The sequence below is a fragment of the Sphaeramia orbicularis genome, chromosome 19, assembly GCF_902148855.1.
Source record: "Sphaeramia orbicularis chromosome 19, fSphaOr1.1, whole genome shotgun sequence".
Lineage (NCBI taxonomy): Eukaryota > Metazoa > Chordata > Actinopteri > Kurtiformes > Apogonidae > Sphaeramia > Sphaeramia orbicularis.
In genome coordinates, this window is record NC_043975.1 from 11,661,493 (window position 1) to 11,683,755 (window position 22,263).

Below are 22,263 nucleotides of genomic sequence, written 5' to 3' on the forward strand. Positions count from 1 at the left end.
CCATTATAAGTAAATGGGGGGAAAAAAAAGATTTTAAAAAAGTCATACAAAATTTGAACTTTGACCTACTTTTCCCAAAATGTAATCAGGTCTATTTTAGGTCGCTGGCAATACATAAACCCAGTTTGGTATGAATTAAACCAATAGTTTTGCTGCTACAGGCATTTGAAATTTTGCCCATTATAAGTAAATTGGGAAAAAAAAAGGTTTGAAAAATTCATAAAAAATGCTAACTTTGACCTACTGTTCCCAAAATGTAATGAGATCTATTCTGGGTCACTGGCAATGTATAAACCAAACTTGGTATGAATTCAACCAATAGTTTTGCTGCTACAGACATGTGAAATTTCACCCATTATAAGTAAATAATGGAAAAAAAAAACATTTAAAAAATTCATAAGGATTTTGAACTTTGATGTATTTTTCCCAAAATGTAATCAGATCTATTCTGGGTCACTAGTAATATATAAATCAAATTTGGTATGAATTCAACCAACAGTTTTGCTGCTAAAGACATGTGAAATTCCGGCCATTATAAGTAAATGGGGAAAACATTTTTTGAAAAATTCATAAAAAATTTTTAACTGTGACCTATTTTTCCCAAAATGTAATGATATTTATTCTGGGTCACTGGCAACATATAAACCAAATTTGGTATTAATTCAACCAATGGTTTTGTTGCTAGAGTGCTAAAAATCAAACAAAGAAACAAACCGAACCAAAAACAATACCCCTTGCCTCCCCTTTGGGGGGGTGGAGTGAAGATGCACAAAGCACAACAAAGCCTAAAACTGTAGCAATTACTGTATATCAACTATGAGGAGACATATGTTTGTCTATATACAAATGTAACCCTGACTTTGCATTGTAAAAATCATCAATGTCACATAATAAGATCAACAAACTAACCAATTACAGCAGCAGCGGACCAGTAACTTTTGTTCTTTGAGGTAAAGTGAAATGTTTTGGGTTTTGTTTTTTTCCCAAGGAAGTCTTGAGGCTTTGAAGAGCATTTCAGGGTCTCATTTCCCTGTAGGAAAAGGGCTGTCTGACAGCAAGGTAGAGTAGTAGAAATATTCTAAATATAGTGTACACTAGTGTGTTTTTTAAGTGTCTGGATTACATTTGGCTGCTGCCCCCATCAACAGCAGTATATGTGTGTCTGTCCAAACAACAACACAACAAATGAAGAAACTTTAGTGAAGAAAACGGAGTATACTCAGTAATAAACACCTCAAATCAGCCCAGAAGGAAGAGATGAAGATTAAGGTGTTGTCAGCACATGAAAAGTGTAAGAAACAACTTTTAGAGTCAAAGAAAGTGACAAAGTGATAAAAGTAGAAGCGCTGTTCTTGTTTTCTCCGCTGGACACAGTTCTAAATGAAAAGAATGGAGTTTGAAGCTGAAATGGCAGCGTTTCTTCTGCACTTGTGAGTTGGATTATGAGGCTCATGAAGGTAAAGTTATTGTTGCTATGTTCTCTGTTTGTGGCTCCACGCTTCAGACTAAACTGTGACAGTTCTGACCTTGTTTGAACGATTCCAAACAGATCTTTAGTGCAGCTACTGACAGCACGATCAGAAAACAGAGGTGATTTGTGGTTTTACTGTGACCGTTTTCAGTCTTAAAACAGAGCTAAGCTAACAGAGCTACAATGTAAACTATCTACCATCTCAGGGGAGACGCTGAACCTCCTATAACAGCACAAATATCTAAACCTGGGGGGTCAAACATATAGCTCACAGGCTAAAACTGGCCCTCCTAAGTGTTCACTTTGGCCCACAGGATGAAGCTGCAAAGTGTGAAAATTACACAGACACATTGATATTCAGTTGAGTCTTAGCAAGTTGCTTTGATCTTAAAGTGAAATGCTATATTTTTCAGTTCCAGATGCCTGTTACTAAATGTTTTGTGCCTTTGTAGATCCACTTTGATCTGTAGAGTGACAAGAATAAGAAGCTGAGGCATTATATTGTTAAAATTGCATTTACTTTTTCTTAAAGGAGTGATATTTTGCTTTTTTAAATAGAATTATGCATATTAAAACATTTCCCTGTGGTCTACATAAACTGTAAATGCTATACTTGGGTCTGAATTCTTCATTAATTGAACTCCATAGGTCCATCTTCAGAAATATTTCTGAGTAATGACACTAGAAAGATGCTGCAGCTCTTTCATAATTCATAGTTTGAGTTCTTGTTTGTTCAGTATTAATTGTCAGCCTTGTAAATCCAAGCTGGACTGACTGTACATATCCTGACCAAGGAAAATCAAAGTCTCACTTTTTCTGCCTCCGTCCATAATAATATACATTATATAGACTAAATGTTGTCTAAAATTAACGTTTATTTGCAACATAATATAGCAAACTATTACATGATCAAAAACAAATTAATTTTAGCAAAAAAAAAAAAAAAGTCTCCGTTTTGAATGTCTGGGGTCACCAGAAATTTGTGATGTTAAAATGGGGTCACGAGCCAAAAAAGGTTGGGAACCACTGGGTTAAACTAAACCACGGGATGTAATTACCTCCGCCAAGTGGAACGACGGAGGTAATGTTTTCATCGGGGTTTGTGTGTTTGTCTGTTAGCAAGATAACTCAAAAAGTTATGGACAGATTTTCATGACATTTTCAGGAAATGTTGATTCTGGCACAAGGAATAAATAATTAAATTTTGGTGGTGATCAGGGGGAGGGGGACTGATCTGCCTTGGCGGAGGTCTGCGCTCTCCGCGTGTTTTTCTAGTTATTAACTGTAACTTAACCTGTTTAACCCTGACCATATTTTCAGGGGAGAAACACCTAAAAAGACATACCCAAAGTAAATGAAGAATTACTTCACAATAATAAGGTTCATATGGATGTTCTTGGTGTCTATGGACATTTAGAGACCTCACAGAATCTATTCCCATTGTCTAAAATATTGTATCTATTACTATGTCTGAGGAAACTGTAACAAACTAAAAGAGAAATTAGAATTTTTTTATCCTCGCCTGTTTTTTTCGGCTGGATTGACGATGATATGCATAAATTAACTGTTCGCATCGGAGATTTTTAATAGCATATATTTCACCCCGCAAAGATTAAAAATCATGTTTGAACATTAAAGTTTGCACTAAAATACACTTTTGATGTACTTTTATTAACATTAGGGTCTAAACTTTGAGCAAAATTGAAAAAAAAAAACATCCATTGTCCTGATTTATTATATTTTTACAGTAGATGAATATTGATATAATTTTTTCGGCCCGCAGGCAGGCTGATCGGGCTACAGAGGTTAGGAAATAAAAACTCATGAAATAACAAAAACTACTAACACCAGGTTGTGATGGGTAAGGGATCCACCACAGATTGACAGAATTATGCTGTGTTTCCACTATGTGGAACCAGCTCGGCTTGGCTCAGTATTCCTAGAGACTGTTTCCATTACAGGATACTACTGACTTTACAGTAGCTGGACGTCATAGTGATGCAACGCGTAATTTCCGTGTTGTCTGCTCAGAGTTGCTGATAAACTCGCTCGTTGTGTGTTGTCTCGTCTGAATTTTTACATCAGCCACCAAAGACTGAACCTCCTCGACCGACCATGGTGTAGTTTTGGGCTGTTATCATGTGGATTAATGTACCGCTATATTTCCTGTAAACTTCCACATCTGTTTTTTGTATAACAGCGGGTCACAGAGAAAACTGTGTGACCAATCAGCGGTCTGCAGTGTTATACGTCACGGTTTAGTATCGCTTGGAACCTCAGCGGAGGTGATACCAAAAAACTAGTACCGGATACCAGATTCCAGGTCCTTTTCCGTAATGGAAACGCAAAAAGGCCGAGTCGAGTCGAGCCACTACCATGCAGTGGAAATGCAGCATTAGTGGATCACCAGGTTTTAACCCTTTCATGCATACTGGTCACTACAGTGGACAGCTATTCTCCAGCTGTTCCCTTGTATGTTTGTGAGTTTTGCTGTTTTAGTTCCATATCAGCCAACACAGTGGACAATTATGCACCATCACAAACACTGCAATCCATACCATTACTATAACTTTGCTGTTCTTGATAAACCTCCTCTGCAGTAATATGTTTTTGCGTAAATCAATTGCTAACTGTTATTAGACTGTGATTAACAATTTTCTTGAACAAAAAGGTTTTTGGGTTTTTTTTGCAAATTATCTCCATGAAGTGAGTAATAAGTACAATTAGAGTATGTTAAAATGTGAGAAAAGATCTGACTAGTGGCATTAAAATGTTTTTATTTCATAGTTTTCAGACAGTATATCACTTTCTGATGATGGCTTTTATATATATTTTTCTTTACTTCAAAAATTAAATGCATGGTGTCTACAGGGGTTGGACAAAATAATGGAAACACCTTAAAAAATCAACAAAATATAATTTAATATGGTGTAGGTCCGCCTTTTGCGGCAATTACAGCCTCAATTCTCCGAGGTATTGATTCATACAACTTGTGAATTGTTTCCAAAGGAATTTTAAGCCATTCTTCAGTTAGAATACCCTCCAACTCTTTTAGAGACGATGGCGGTAGAAATCGACGTCTTACTTGAATCTCTAAAACTGACCATAAATGCTCAATAATGTTGAGGTCTGGGGACTGTGCCGGCCATACGAGATGCTCAGCTTCATTAGAATGTTCCTCATGCCATTCTTTAACAATTCTAGCTGTATGGATTGGGGCATTATCATCTTGAGGTGAAGGTGTTTCCATTATTTTGTCCAACCCCTGTAGCTGAGTGGACATTTTTGTAACTTCATGAAAAATAGGTTCATAGAAAAAAAAAAAAAAATTGCATTGTTTTTCTCATGCCTAAAGAGGAATAAAATCACTCAAGAAAAATAATATTGACTAAGGCTCTCATAATTCATGCATGAAAGGGTTAAACAGTTTACATCAGTAGATGATTTTGGTCGCTGGTGGCTGTTTGGGCCTTTATGGGTTAATGAAGACAATGGAATATAGTCAGGGATAAGTGTTTCATTTCAGCCCAAACAGAAGAAGTGAAGCAGGTGTGGTCATGCTGAGCTCATACTAGTGCGACCAGTGACACAGGAACACCTTTGGGAGAGGACCTTATCCTTCCAAGGCCATGCCACCCCCTCTTGTTAGCCCACTATCTGGACAGCGCATGCCCCCACATTCCCTCCAGGTCCGTGGTTGTACTTATGTAACCCAGCGGCTGGAGCAGCAGGCGAGAAGCTGGAGGAGGCTCATTAAAGAGATCACAAGCACACGGCCAGGATTAGGCCCTAATCAGGCCGGGGGATTAGAGGGGCAGCACTGGCTTTGGGCGAGAGCGAAGCTAACGGGCCTGTTTGGCTCCACGACTCCATGGGAAACCCGTCCACTTTTTACCCAGCATGCTCAGCTGCTTTCCAGCTCCAGCACCCAGAGAGATACATTCCAACACTTGTCTCCGGCGTTGTGTTTCCTCTAGTTTTTTGCGGTAGGTGTGGGAGGTTCGGTGCTTGTTAGAGTTTCACTTCACAATGAATGCTAAGTTGCAGTCGGGTTTGACAGGAGTGTCCTGAGGGAGGCTGGAACAGTGGAGCTCTGTCACCGAGGCTGTCACAGCGCTTTTACATGCCACTCTCACAGCATACGGAAACACACTACACCAACATGCTGTAAGAATTCACATCCAGCAACATATGCAAGTGTAAAACAAACAGTGAAGCTCTCCCTGTGATAGTCTCTGCCAGAAATCTGCCTCTCTTTCCTGACTGATAGTCTTATCACTGCTTTACTAAGGCGTGCTGGCATTCTCGTTTATGCCGCACTCATCTCAGGCATCGGCACGAGGGTATAAATATTTAACAAGTAGCCGGCGATGTTGTGAATGTGTGCGTGCGTGTGTGCTTGCAGGCATGTACATTCCCAGCTGCGATGAGGACGGCTACTACAGGAAAGTGCAGTGCGACCAGAGCCGGGGGGAGTGCTGGTGCGTGGATCAGCACGGGGGAGAGATGATGGGAACCAGAATCCATGGCAACCCTGACTGCGGTAAGATGGGGGCATTTGGCAAAAGAGCTGCTTCTCACAGGGTGCACCGCGTGAAACATCTCCTTATTTGTGTGTTTCTACCTTTTCTACCATCACGGCCATCTGTTTTTAGGTCTTAATTTAAGCTTCACTTCTGTTCATTTTTTGGCATCAACAAATATATGTTTTATTCCAAGATAAACAAATTAAATCCAAGTGTTGGTCTTTATTAGGGATAGGAATTTATGAGAACTTGACAATTCAGGTTCCATTATCGATATCATTTAGGATTGTCGTTGGATTACGGAATAAACTACGGTATTACGGCTAACATTTGCTTACAGGTCTTATTTCTGTTTTTGTGCATAAGAAATCAATAGAAGTGAATCCCCAAAGGAACTTTGTGTTGGTAAATGCAAGTTCTGCAAATTTACAAGATTTCAGTTTTGTTGCAACATGTTGATGGTCATATGAACTATGTTTTCAGCTCAAAAATGTCCAATTTCATCACAATTAATGCTATATTTTCATGCCACAAATGGCCAAGTTATATTTGAACTGAATTTACCTGAAAAACAAATATTCTATTCTTTTAGATTCCCCAATTTTTCGTACAAGATTATATCCTACATATCTGTTACGCTCGGTCTAGGGGTTGCCGAGACGCAACATGAAGTGAGACTCCCCTCCCTCCATGTCCCTTAACAAACAGGAGCAAATTATCAAAAATGACCAGCAACCGTGGAACTGCAGTATGAGATATTTATTTACAAAAAAAAAGAAAAAATTAAATCAGGTAAGGGAATCATATTCTACAAACACAAAATGAAGGAAACCAAAATACAACAGTCTTACCAAACAAAAACTTAAAGAAAAGGATTCCCTCCTTGTATCACAAGGTCTACAAAGTTCCAACAAAAATGTACGAAAGGCTGGTCTGCACACAGGGGAGGATGGAATGAGAGGAGTCCGGGGAGGAATGAAAATCTGTCCTTTAAATCTCCCGGCTCAACTCCAAAGCACCAATCAGACTCAGCCAGCGCACCAACACCACTCCTGCAGCTCATCCTCAATCAGCTGCTGCCAGCAGAACAACAGCACACCTGCAGCTCATCTTCCTTCAACTGCTATCTGTTGGAGGGAAAACAGAAACAGAACACACCCACAAGGAAGAGAACAGAAAAAACTACAAAAATACAACAGAACAAATGGCACAGCCCATGACAGAATCAACAAAAAAATACTAACCCTTAACACCTCCCACCCCAGGAATTTAACACTCCCCTACTGTGTTAAATTCCAATTCTGTATGGGATGGTGGGTTTAACAATCTATGTTAACATGGATCTGGACAAAGCATCTGCCATAACATTATCTGCTCCTTTCTTATGACAGATATGTAAATTGAAGTCTTGAAGAAGTAAAGACCAGCGCATCAGTCTTTGGTTTGCATTGCGCATGCGTGACAGGAATATTAAGGGATTGTGGTCTGTAAATATCTGTACAGGTTGAGAACTAGAACCAATATACACTTCGAACTGTTGTAATGCAAGAAGTAGTGCCAGGGCTTCTTTTTCAATTGTGCTGTAATTTAATTGATGTTTATTAAATTTCTTTGAGAAATAAGAGATAGGATGTTCTACACCGCGGTGATCCTCTTGAAATAGGACAGCACCTGTCCCGTGCGCACTGGCGTCCACCTCTAATTTAAAAGGGCGCTCATAGTTTGGAGCCGCCATTACGGGCGCACTACTTAATAATGCTTTTGCTGCATCAAACGCATGTTTTATTTTTACAGGTTGCAATATGGAGTATGGTGCTGATCCATCCTGCTTATGTTACACCAATACATGCATTAAGAATGTCACACGTCACTTTTTAAATCAACAGTTTTCTAATAATAAGCATTTTATAAAGAAATGACAATTCTATATTGTTATTTCCTCTTTAGTATGATGATAAACTATACAATAAATAATTCTAATCCTAGTTTTTGCACAGGGATCATGTGTGGAAACGGTGACATGGCTGCTGAGCATCAGTATGATGGGATCTGTAACAACCATGTCACATCCGTCCACTGCCACATTTTGTGTTTTTGTGTCAGCTGTTATTGTTTTAGATCCACAATACTAACATTTATGAATAAGAGGAGAATTAGCAATAGTAAGTACATAAGTTTATTACTAATAAAGTACTGGTACTGACCAGAGCATCATGGGTAATGTCACGTCCGTCCACCAGCAAAAGTTTTCACATACACGTGCTATTCAAAATCCAATATTTCTGAAACTATAGCTTCCACTGTCAAATAATATCAGTAGTCTGTGCACACATGGATTAGCATTATTTCAACACAGTTCTATGCATTTCTTACGACTTTTTTTTTTTTTTTTTAAATGGCCACTCATTTGACCCCCTAAGTAAATTTTAGTCGATTAATGTCTTTGTTTGCATTAACTCTTTAACCCATAAAAGGTTGTACATGCGACAAAAACTATGAATATTATTACAAAACTTTTGCAGCATTTCAACTAAGTGTTGTGTTGAGATCTGTGATATTTTAGATATTAATATTGGTTCCAGTTTTCTTGATCTCTTTTAACCCATAAGGACCAAGTGTTACTTTTGTGGCAGTTCCCAAATGAATTTCTCTCAATATTTAGCCTTCCTTAAGGGATTTATCAGCATTTATTGTAATTTTTATCTTCTGTATTTTTTTTTTTTCAGTGAAAGTCAGGTATTTTCCTATATTTAATTTACTAATCATGTAGATGTTCATTAAAGCTCAGAGTGAAGTTGATTATTATATGAAACACAGAGAAAACTGAGGAAAAGGTGACTTTTTCAGCAAATCTATCAATAACTGAACATAAATCAAGTGTGTCCATCCACTGTCATTGATCCAACTCCATGGGTTTTACTGGTGAATCAATGTTGTAGAAGATGACAATGTTTCTACGGTAACTATTGAGCCTCTGAATGTCCAAATGGCTCATATCTGATGACCATGAAAAGGTGCAAGGGATATTGTTTTTGGTTCACTTTCTTTCTTTCTTTCTTTCTTTCTTTCTTTCTTTCTTTCTTTCTTTCTGTCTTTCTTTCTGTCTTTCTTTCTTTCTGTCTTTCTTTCTTTCTGTCTTTCTTTCTTTCTTTCTTTCTGTTGGTTCAACTATTGGTTGAATTCACACCAAATTGGATTAATAGATTACCAGTGACCCAGAATAGATGTGATTACATTTTGGGGAAAGTAGATCGAAGTTCAAATTTTGTATGAATTTTTAAATCTTTTTTTTTTTTCCCCATTTACTTATAATGGGCAAAATTGTACATGTCTGTAGCAGCAAAACTATTGGCTGAATTCATACCAAATTGGGGTTATAGATTGCCAGCAACCCAGAATAGATGTCATTACATTTTGGGGAAAGTAGGTCAAAGTTCAAATTTTTTATGAATTAAAAAAAAAATTTAAATTCCCATTTAGTTATAATGGCTGAAATTTCAAATGTCTATAAAAACATCAATTTTGTTTCAGTTTACTTCAAACTTGGCACATGTATAGGGGCAATTGACACGCGCATAGACATGATGACATCAGCTGGATCGATGCCAAAATAAGTTACAATAAGTGGTGGAGTTTGTTGTACCTGGCACCACTTGTTTTTGTTTTTTTTTTAAACTTGTCTTGTCTCTTGCACTGTTGTTCTGTTTAGTATTTGGTCTCACACTATTTGTGCAGTTTTTGTGTATGTATTGCTGGTTCTCAAGAGGATATACAGTATTTCACAGATGCATGGGGTGTCCAAAAAATTATTTCCACCATTGTACACAAAGAAAAGTGCATTGTTTAGATCAGGGGTGTCAGACTCATTTTAGTTCAGGGGCCACATCCAGCCAAATATGATCTAAAATGGGCTGAACCAGTAAAATAATATAAACAATAGGATAAGAACTTTTGAGTGAAAAAGTAAATTACATAAAATAAAAAATACACTTAAATATGTTCAAATATCCTACACTACACACAAAAATACATTTAAATATGCTTAAATATTCCATAATACATGCAAAAATACACTTAAATATGTTCAAATATCCTACACTACACACAAAAATACACTTAAATGTGCTTAAATATTCTACAATACACGCAAAAATACATTTAAATATGCTTAAATATTCTATAATACACACAAAAATACACTTAAATATGCTTAAATATCCTACAATACACACAAAAATACACTTAAATGTGCTTAAATATTCTACAATACACGCAAAAATACACTTAAATATGCTTAAATATTCTATAACACACACAAAAATACACTTAAATATGTTTAAATATCCTACAATACACACAAAAATACACTTAAAATTCCGTAATTAAAACGTTTACATCTATGAATTGTACTTGAACATAACATGAACAAATATGAACAACCTGAAAATTCTTTAGTTAACTAAGTGCAATGTTAACAATATTACACCTTAGTTTATCATTTATACACATGAATCACAACTTAGAGATCACAGTGGATCTACAAATACACCAAACATTAAATAACAGGGAGAACATCATTAAAATTCCACATACTTCTCTTAAGACATTTCAGATATTCACTTTTTTTTTTTTTTTGTAAAAGACTAGTCTGTAAATGTAAACATTTTTGTGTAATTTTACATTTTTTACACTAAAATAAAGAGACAAATTTGCAGTTTTCATTATTTATAGTTTATTATGATAGTATTTTACTGGTCTGATCCACTTTAGACTTAACTGACCTAAAATTATTTTTAACATCCTTCATCCCACGGGCCGAATTGAACCCTTTGGCAGGCCAGGTTTGGCCCCTGGGCCGCATGTTTGACACCTGTGGTTTAGATGATTGTTTAAGCTGTTGATTCTGCATAAAAAAAATTAAAGTCAGACATTTTCACCCTCATCAACCCTCCTCTTATCCACTTATTTCCATTTATATTTCTTCTTTTTCTTTTGTAGATGAAGTTGCGGGATACTCCGGAGACTTTGGCAGCGGCGTGGGATGGGAGGACGAGGAGGAGAAGGAGGCGGAGGACACCGGGGAGGAGGCGGAAGAGGAGGAAGAGGAGGAGGGTGAGGTGGATGACGGAGGGTACATTTGGTAGGACGGTTCAAACCCTACACGGGGAGCTGAGTCACAGCTGCCGGTCTAAAAAACCTACAGGGACGGCTCTCTCCTGACAGCTAATGATTCTGGGAGGAGGCTTTTGGAGGCTTGGAGGAGTTGTGTATCATCCTGCTGGTGTTTTGGTGACTCGAGCAGGTCCAGTAATGACATGATGACCAGTTTTTGTCTTAGATATGTGTGTTGCTTCATTCTCTTCTCTGTTTTTTGATCAACAGGGCTTTTTGTTTTCGCCAACACACCGACTACTGCGCCGTAGGTAGCTACAGTCCATCAAAACACGTGTCCAAACACCATCTATGCATATAGCGATTACTGGTAATTTTGTATCGTGAACAATTGCTTGAGTATTAGAGCCGCCGTCCCACTGGAATGAATAGAGATCTGACTTCAAAACAGTTCAGTGCAATGTGGTTATGTATTTCAATGCTGATTCTGTACATAAACCCAGTGTAAATGATCCATGAGGCAAGTTTAGAGGATTCCTATCAGTCCTGTTCGAACTACCTTTATGAAAAAGGTGTAACATAGCAGTTTTTAACTCTCACACACATTATCGGTTAAGTGGATAGACACAATGCGTACTGTACTGTACTGTACATTTTCCTTTTATCGAATGTACTAAACACCTGGAAAACACGTCCCGCCCTCTCTCCTCCTCTAATCATGTCAAAGAATGTGCCACGATGACATTTATTTTGTTTGCAACTTGAAAAAAAGCTGTATTTTGTGTTTATAAATTAATGTGTGCATTACTTGAAGTTATGTGTGTATACTTGAATTCCCCTTGTAATTTTTTTTTTTTTTAATGAGAAAGTTGTTGCCATGTCTTCATTCATGCTATATTAATAAATAGGCCAGGCATTTGGTTGTTTTTAGTATTGCATGTTAGTAAATAAGAATGTACTTCTAGGCTGAGCACTTTACTAATAAAGGCACCGGGGCCAAAGCGGTGTGTTTTTCATGTTTTTTTTTTGTTGTTGTTGTTTTAATATTATTACATACGATGACAGGGCTACATACACTTAAAGATTATAACAACACAAAACATGGTATTAACCCTCCGGTATCCCATCCAGCAAGGCCCTAATTAAGCACCAAGTGTGCGTTTTTCGCACACTTGTGCAAAAAAATTTTCATACAGTTTGTTTTTAATTCTTTTACACTTTTTTCTATTTCATCAACTTGAGCCATAAATAAAAATACCAAATACTCAATAATTGTCACATTTTTTACCCCTTTAAATGCTGTGTTTGTAATGTAAAAAAAAAAAACATTTTTTTTGGATGCAAAAAACACAAAAAAAATTTTTTTTTTCAATATTATATGTAAAAAGTGGATTACATATTTGATTTTTTCATCCTGGCATATGTCAATGATTAACTCCAACATTGGTTAATTTGCATTATTATTTTTGGCGCTAGGTCAAATGTTCAAAAATACTAGCATCTGTCACCAAGTGTGCATAAAATGCACACCTATAAATCAAACTATTAAATATTACATATTGATTTTTTTTTTGTAATTTCATTTTATTTTTGTAAATCAAGATCAACCCTAATCATACATATCAAATAATCATTCATTTGACATTTTTTTAACCCTTTAAACAATCTCTTTTTATTATGATGTCACTACATTTTTTATGCAAAAAACACAAAATATGATTTTTTTTCCCAAAATACTACATTAAAAGTGGATTACATTTTATTTGATTTTTGCAGCCTGGCATATGTCAATGATTAACAGCAACATTAACAACATTAATAAATTAATTTAGACCCTCACCTCTCAAATGAAGCCCAGATATCAGTAAAAGCAGGATTTATGCCTTAATGGCTTTCAGATCAAAAACAGTGGTTCTAATGGAAGAAATAGTGCGTTTTAGGCACACTTGGGAGACAGATGCTAGTCTGGTAATTTTCTTTTGTTTACAATGTGCACATTTTAGTTGGTGGCCAGAATTTTAAAGATCATGCAAAAATGAACAACTTTTGAATTCTAATCTTATTTAAATTGTGAAAAATAATATGAAGTTTTTTAACACGAAGTGCAAAGTGTGCCTAAAAAGTGAACCTGGATACTGGAGGGTTAAATGAGAAAAAGAAAAGTAAGATTTACCTTCATAACTTAAGTAAATGTACAAATATAGGATAAAAAGGTCAATTAGAGTTCATATCCAGACAAATACACACATCTACATGCATATAAATATATCTATGAATGTCAATAAATGAATAAATAATGTTTATGAATATCAGTGGGAATTGAGAATTAAAACTGGCATAAGTAAAAATACAATTAATACAATTTGGTACTGAAGAAGATCATCTTATTAATATTTATTTATATGCTTGTTTATCTGCTTTTTTATTATTTATTTGTGTCTGTTTCTGTAATCTTTCATTTCTCCATGACCAAAGGTTTCTACCTTTATTCATTCATTGATTTAGACATTTGTCTATTGAATTATTTCTACATTTATTTATTTATCTTAGTTGGTGGCCAGATTATTCATTAGTTTATTCCTATGTTCATTTATTTATTTATTTCTAAATGTATTTAAATATTTATGTCTGTTTCCACATTTGTTTATTCTTTCTTTTTATTTACTTGCGTGTTTCTACATTTATTCGGTTATTTCATTATTTCTACATTTTATTTGTTTTTTTAGTTTTGTGTCTATGTTCTTGTATTTATTAGATATTGTTACATCTATCTATCTATCTATCTATCTATCTATCTATCTATCTATCTATCTATCTATCTATCTATCTATCTATCTATCTATCTATCTATCTATCTATCTATCTATCTATCTATCTATCTATCAGTATGATTCTACATTCATTCCTTTATACAAGTGTTTTATACTTTCATGTAATTGTTTTTATCTATTGTTATATTGTACATTATTCATTCATTAAGACATTTTAGACTTTACTTATTTCTTTATGTGTGTTTATTCATTTATTTATTGTTTTATTTCTACATGTATGTCATCTATTTCTTATAGTTTTTTTCTACATGTATGTCATCTATTTGTTATTGTTTTATTTCTACATGTATGTCATTTATTTCTGTATCATTACATTAATTTCCCAGATGGTCCTAACATCAGTATCAGACAGGATTAGTCAGACAGAAGTAAACGATTCCTATCGAATCAGCACAGAATGAATAAATAAACAGATCAATAAATAAAACATTAACATCCTTTTTCCTTGACCTTATCACTGTCTAGTATCAAGATCGACTCCATCTTTCACCTTGAGTCAAAGTGACCCCATGTTCACAAATCATATTCTGTTCTTTAATCTGATTAACTCTTTTACCGCTAAAGTTGTACAATTGTGACCAGCAACATAAGTGAATGAAACAGTTTTTTGAAATCTTGATATCAAAATTTAATATTAAAAAATAAGGTAAAAAAAAAAACTAGTGCCTAAAAAAAAAAGTCACAGAGGACCTGTCCGGTTCTGAACCCACTGATGAAAGTGCCACAATGTTGTAGTGGCATGTTTGTTGTTTACCCTTTCAGCGCCCAAGTCATAATATTGTAACAAGCAATGTAAAGTAAGTAAACGAAACAAACAGCTTTTTGAAATCTTGGTATTAAAGTTTAATATTAAAAAATAATAATAATTTTTAAAAATGCAGTGCCTAAAGGGTTAACATTGCTTGTGAATTGGCAACAAAACGCCTGTCTGTGACCCACACTCTGATGAAATGCTGTTTTGATAGGGATGTAAAGAGTTAATGTTTCAGCCCAGGGGATAAGGCGTTCATGGTGTATCTATTGTGTCGCTGTCCAGTGTTGAAATCACTGATTTAAAAAAATAAATAGATAAAAATCACTGATGCGGTCCAGGTTACCGAGGAGCTGTCCAGTTCTGAACCCATTGACGATATCATTCTGTTTTTAACCCCTTCAGCAGTAAAGTCATAATATTGTAACAAGCAACGTAATGTAAGTGAACGAAACAGACAGCTTTTTGAAACCTTGATATTAAAGTTTAATATTAAAAAAATAATAATAAAAAAAAGAAATGCAGTGCCTAAAGGGTTAACATTGCTTGTGAATTGGCAACAAAACGCCTGTCTGTGACCCACACTCTGATGAAATGCTGTTTTGATAGGGATGTAAAGAGTCAATGTTTCAGCCCAGGGGATAAGCCGTTCATGGTGTATCTATTGTGTCACTGTCCAGTGCTGAAATCACTGATTTAAAAAAATAAATAAATAAAAATCACTGATACAGCCCAGGTTACCGAGGAGCTGTCCAATTCCAAACCCACTGACAATATCAGTCTGTTTTTAACCCCTTCAGCACCAAAGTCACAATATTGCAACAAGCAACATAACTGAATAATACAGACAGCTTTTGGAAATGTTGATATCATAAATGAATATTTATAAAAACAAAAAACAAAAAAAACTCAGGTACCTAAAGAGTTAACAGTGCTCGTGAATTGGCAACACAGCCTGTCTGTGACCCACGCTCTGATGAAATGCTGTTTTGATAGAGATGTAAAGAGTCGATGTTTCAGCTCAAGGGATAAGGCGTTCATGGTCTGTCTATTGTGTTGCTGTCCAGTGCTGAAATCACTGATTTAAAAAAATAAATAGATAAAAATCACTGATGCTGTCCAGGTTACTGAGGAGCTGTCCAGTTCTGAACCCACTGACGATATCAGTCTGTTTTTAATCCCTTCAGCGCCAAAGTCACAATATTGCAACAAGCAACATAACTGAATAATACAGACAGCTTTTGGAAATGTTGATATCATAAATGAATATTTAAAAAAAAAACAAAAAAAATTCAGGCACCTGAAGGGTTAACAGTGCTTGTGAATTGGCAACGAAAAGCCTGTCTGTGACCCACACAGTGATGAAATGCTGTTTTGATAGGGATGTAAAGAGTCGATGTTTGGCCCAGGAGATAAGGCGTTCATGGTGTACCTGTTGTGTCGCTGTCCAGTGCTGAAATCACAGATAAAACCCAGATTACAGAGGAGCTGTCCGGTGCTGAACCCCCCGATGATAACCAGGCTGCTATGGCACAGTCTGTTGTTAACATTTTAAGTGCCAAAGTCGCAATATTGCAACAAGCAACATCTTTTTGAAATCTTGATATAAAAATTAAAATAAAAACAAAACAAAACTGTGGTGCCTAAAGGGTTAACATCCTTTTCCATAGTCGACAGATGCTTTAATGTTTAACTGTTGTATCTATAACCTTAAATGCATGCGTACTAGTGTTTAGTACGTTTAATTCTCCCTTCAAGCTTCATGCGGTGAAATATTTTTTTAATAGTATTAACCCATAAAGACTCAAATATCCACCAATTTAATAACTTTAGACCCATTAATCTCATCAATACGTTAAAATAATTCAGGTAAAATACAGTTTGTCGTCTTTTCATGGTTATCGGATATGACCCATTTGGACGTTCAAAGGCTCTGTAGTGAACGTGGAAATACCATCATCTTCCACAACATTGATGCACCAGTAAAATCTATGGAATATGATAAATGACAGTAGTTGGAGACACTTGTTTTTACATTCAGTTCATGATATATTTTATTGTAAAAGTCACTTTTTCTTAGGTTTTCTCTGTTTTTGATATAATATCCTTCAAATGTAATCTCATCATGATGATTAAAGTACATAATCGGTAAATTAGATATAGAAAAATACCTGAGTTTCACTGAAAAAATGCCAAATACATAGGATAATATTGTGATAAATGGTGATAAATCACTTAAGAATGGTTAAATAGAGAGAAAAAAATTTATTTGGGAACTGCCACTGGGTTAAGTTATTCAGGGACAAAAATGACTAACCAGAGGTGAAATAGGTTAGATTACAGACAAGTTTCTCCTGTATTTAATCAGGAATATTTTTGTCTGTGATCCTGCTTGATAGTAAAAAATTGCCTCTGTTAATATGCCTGTGGGGAAATTAAACAAATTAATGAGATAAAGAGAAGGTGATCACAATTGGAAATGTACCATTAACTGAAACGCTGAGTTTTTTTCTTATCACTTCCATGTTTCAGATGAGCAAAAAACAAATTTGAATAACAGTGTAAATTAATTGTGAATCATTTTGGCTAAGAAGAGTGAACGTGAAAGAGGACAGAAATAACAGGAAAACAAGAATGAGTCATACCTGAGCAGAATGAGGAGGCAAACGAACAAAATGAGGGAGAAGAAAAACACCGTTCAGCCTAAAGTCTTGTACAGAGGAGGAAAAACGGAGCAGCTATGACAAGGACTGACTGATATTTTTATCTGCGTGGATGTGATGGTCTCCTTCCCAGGTGGAAACTCAGAAAGATAAGTTTCTCTTTACTCATCCTCCTCATGCTGTCACACTCTGAACAGGAGCAGACCTGAGTTCGTAACATAGATGTAAATGTAGAGCAGTGGTTCTTAAACTTTTTACAGTGGAATACCCCCTGAAAAAGATTCTTTTTTTATGTAATTGACTTTTTGTTGATTTTCATTTTCAGTAAATAAATAAATAAACAAACAACTTCAACACTGCACAACAAAACATGCACACTACACCTGCATTACACACAGAACACACTCCTCTGCCTGCCCCCCCCCCCCCCCCACACACACACACACACACACACACACACACACCCTAATTCCCCTCCTTTTTGGACACACAGTCAGGTAATGAGAGTCTGACAAAGTAAAAATCAAAATAACTGTATTAATCAGGATTACAAACTCATAGATGAGAATCTCAAAAGTCATGACGACAGTTTCTTAATATCTGCTGCAGCTTTTTCCACATCTCCAATATTCTAAGCTTATTATTATTATTATTATTATTATTATTATTATTATTATTATTATTATTATTATTATTATTATTATTAATACGGACTGATGACCACTCCAGATAGATCACCTCGAGAAGGGCTTGTAGCCAATGTTTTATTAATAACTCGTGGGTTGAGAGCTACCTCAAAACTATCATTTTTTTTTTGCTGCTGTCATGCTCGTTTCAGCATTTTTATTTATTTATTTATTTTTTAACTTTATTGCCATTATCAACAAAAGACAGATACTTAACAGTACAGAACAAGATTGCCTTGAGAGTAGCTTTCGCCTTATATAAATGTATGTATGAGATTTAATCATACAATAATAAGAGAAAAAACAAAAACAAAATGCAGCCTTCATACAGATAACACGCCAATTAAAAGTGGTGTGTTATCTGTACGCAATTCATGATATCACGTCGGTATGAATGTACATTTTTTCAGGATTACAGTGTAAAGATAAATGTATAAATGTACATTCCTATCATATATACTCCTATATTGTCCACGCTTAGACATACATATTACAGGTATGATGAAACCTATATGTACATATACAATTATATATATATATATTTACACCTTAGATTACATCAATGGGAAGAGAAAGAGAAAAAAAAAACCTTAACTGAGATAATCAACAACTAAAGCCCATCTCCTTTTAGAACTAGGGAGTTTTAGTTGTAACTAGGCTGTTAAACACCCCATCATATACACATTTGACTTTTTGTAACCATTGAACAGTCGTGGGGGGGTGAAGCTTCATCCAGTTGATAGTGATCATTTTTCTGGCAGTCACCAGAAGAATGTGCAGAATATAACATTCATCTTCAGTCTTAAGCATTTTTAACTGAAAGAAATAAGGCAAAATGTGTTTGTGTTCCTGTGTCAAAGGCGTCTGTTATATTTTCAAAACTTTGTAAACAAACAACATATATTTAACTGTAATATATAAAAAGAAGCACGTTTTTAAGCAAATTTGTTGTGCAAAATTTAATTGAAAAGTGCCTTCATTGATTGATAAAGAAAATAAATAAAATGGTCAGTAATTAATAAATGAACCTTTCATCAACAAAAAATAATTACTTGGCTACTCAAATAAACTTATTTTGCATAATATAAAATAGAAAGGTTCATAAAATGTTACCAATGCCTAAACAAGATGATAGACAATAAAATTATGTATTTATTATATTTATTATGTTTTATGTCTCAGCTTTAATTCTCATTGTTTATTTTGTATTCAGTACATGATGACTTATTTAATGTATTTTTCCAAAAACATTTCATGTACCCCCTGAGCTTTTTCCAAGTACCCTTGGGGGTAGAGGATACAGTGGATTCAGACCCTCAATATGTAGAATATGTGCATTTACCTCCAGTAAAACCTACCAGAAACAGGCTTTTATTATGAAAACTCACTATACTATTACTCATGTTACTTCTGTTGCTATTTTGATTGTTCATAACACTAATTATATGTATAAATAAAGTCTCCTTTGGCCAGAAATCCTCTACTCTTGTATACTTTTATGGGATCTTCTTGGGCTTATGTTGCTTATTTGTTTTTCAGTAGAGACATGTTAGGCTTTGTTATAATTATAATTATGCTTCTTCTCCTGTTTGACTCCCACAGCATCTTGATTTACCATCGTTACAAACTGACCTTGTTTTCACGCTGCCTAACACCTCAACCTACCTTAAATGGATTACTCTGCTCATTTAAAAAAAAAAAAGAAAAAGAAAAAAACAACATCAGATGAACGCGCAAACATCTAAATTTGTGTGCTAACTTTGTTCCCATGACCTTAACTTCCCCCATCTTACATGTGAATCACTGATTACTGCAGTTTATTTACAGCCTCGGCTTTAAACAGCATCAAAATGAGTTTAAGGAGGTTTAATGTGGCTGCATCATAATCAGTGAACCTGCAGCGGACTAAAAAAAATTAAAAATTAAAAATCAGAGGAGGCTCAAAGCTGCACAGTCTCCTCTCTGTTAGGTTTCACACAAGCAGATGGGATTATTTACAGGGGGATTTTGGTGCTCAGCTGCCACCTCATGCTAGTAAAACAAATTACAGCAGGGTGACGTTAAAGGACATTACTGGATGACCATAATGTGTAAGACAACACAGCTGCGTGGCATATGGGGAAGCAAATCTGTAAAGTCACTGTGCAAAATATGGTTTGTAATAGACCTATACCAGGTGTTAAATAAGTACAGAAACTGTTCACTTAAATGACAATGACACTATGATGTGTGCGTTTGTATAGGTGTGTGATATATAATGTGCTCCAGTACGCACATAAATCATCCTATTGAATTAAAATGGGTGCTCTCTAGACTATTACAGGGTTATTATTGACCTTAAATGTCATATCGTAGCAACTTTTATAGTCAAAGAAAGTGACAAACTGATAAAAGCTAGAAGCACTGTTGTTGTTTTTTTCCACTCGACACTGCTCTAAATGAAAAAAATGGAGTTTAATGGTGAAATGGTAGCGTTTCTTCTACACAGGTGCAGTTTGATTATGACTTCTGAAGGTATAGGTATGAAAGGTTGGTGGAAAAAGGTGAAAAAGTTGAATTCCAGTTTAACCTACCCTATTGAAATAAGACAGATAAGAATGTAAATACACATTTTAACCACACAAATTCTGAAATATAATTTTTAATCAATTTTTTTTTTTTATTTTATTAGTGAAATTGTATATCATAATCATAATTTAAAAAAAAAAGTTCAAAATGCTTTAACCCTTTCATGCACGAATTATGAGAACCTTAATCAAGATTTTTTTTCCTGAGTGTTTTTATTCTTCTTTAGGCATGAAAGAAACAATGTAATTGATTTTTCTGTTTTGTTTTGTTTTTTTATGAACCTATTTTTCATGGAGTTACAAAAACATCCACTCAGCTGGACACCGTTTGTTTAATTTTTGAAGCTCAGAAACATGTATTTACTGACATACTGTGTGAAAACTATTAAATAAAAGCATTTTTAACCTCCTGAGACCCAGCAATACATTTTTGTCCTCTGTAGGGGATAAAAGTTTGACAGTTTTACTTAAAAAATGCTGTCCATTGTAAAGGACATCCCATTAAAAAAAAATAAATCAATCAAATAATTTTTTTAAAAAATGTCCCGGGAAAAAAAAACAAACAAAAGGGGAAAAAAAACAGTTGTATTATGTAGTTTCCAATCAAGACAATTGTTTAATGGAAAAAAAGCAAAAAGTTTCACTTTCCTGGTCTCAGGAGGTTAATGTTGCTAATCTGATGTTTTCCCACATTTGAACATACTATAATACTAGTTACTACTCACTCAGATAATATGCAAAAGAAAAAAAAAAACTTTTTTGTTGAAAAAAAGAAAGAAAAAAAAACCTCTGTTAATTACAGTCTAACAACAATTAGTAATTGATTTAGTTAAAAGAAAGGAAAGTTACAGGAATGTCAGTGTATGGGATGATGCATGAGTGTCCACTGTGTTGGCTGATATGAAACTAAAACAACAAAACCCATGAATATACAAGAGAACAACTGGAGAAGAACTGTCCACTGGAGTGACCATTATGCATGAAAGGGTTAAATAAAACAAAATCTATTAGTATCTACCAAGAATTATTTAAAATAGAATTGCACCCTCTTTAAATAATTGTGTTGTTTTTTTTATTGTCGTTTGTACTGTTTTATGTTTGTTAATAAAGTTTGTAAAAAAAAAAATAAAAAAATAAATAAATAAATAAAAAGTTCGTGCGCGTGAGAGGAGGGGCAGGGTGTGTCAACAGTAACAGAAAAAAATAAATAAATAAATAATATTTGCGAAAGTATGGCCACAAGTATAGTTGCACAGTTCAAAGTTGTATATTTTAGTTTTGTGATTCGTTCGTCAGTCTGAAGGGAGAGTGCAGCTACGTTAAGTATGTTTATTGTTTTCCGTGACTGAAAAGTGTAATAAGCTAACAAGCTAGCGGTTAAGCTAGCACCAACTTCATAAATAGTTAGCTGCAAATGTTAACTGTTAGCTGATGCTACACTAAGGACAACGGACAACATGGACACCTGCCTGTGAACTCCTGTGAGCTGTTACACTAAAATGTTTGCAACTGGAGATGGCGTGAGTACCTGGAAACTGCTTTTCACCTGAGTTTACAAGTGTTGCTCACTGATAAAGGACTTTTTTTTTTTTTTAACAGATAAGGACTCAATGAACGCAACAGACGATTCTTAAGACAAAACATTTCAAAGGTGAA

At 35.0% G+C, this 22,263-nt stretch overlaps 1 protein-coding gene across 1 annotated transcript in view; it reads left to right on the forward strand.

The window, feature by feature from the left end:
- The window catches only part of LOC115410479 (testican-2), a 190,633-nt gene extending 178,519 nt beyond the window's left edge, over positions 1–12,114 (forward strand). Inside the window, 2 exon segments of the mRNA XM_030122132.1 lie at positions 5,877–6,014; positions 10,996–12,114. Of these exon segments, the coding sequence (XP_029977992.1) occupies positions 5,877–6,014; positions 10,996–11,141 (284 nt within the window). The 3' untranslated portion in view covers positions 11,142–12,114.
- The last annotated feature ends 10,149 nt before the right edge of the window (positions 12,115–22,263 follow it).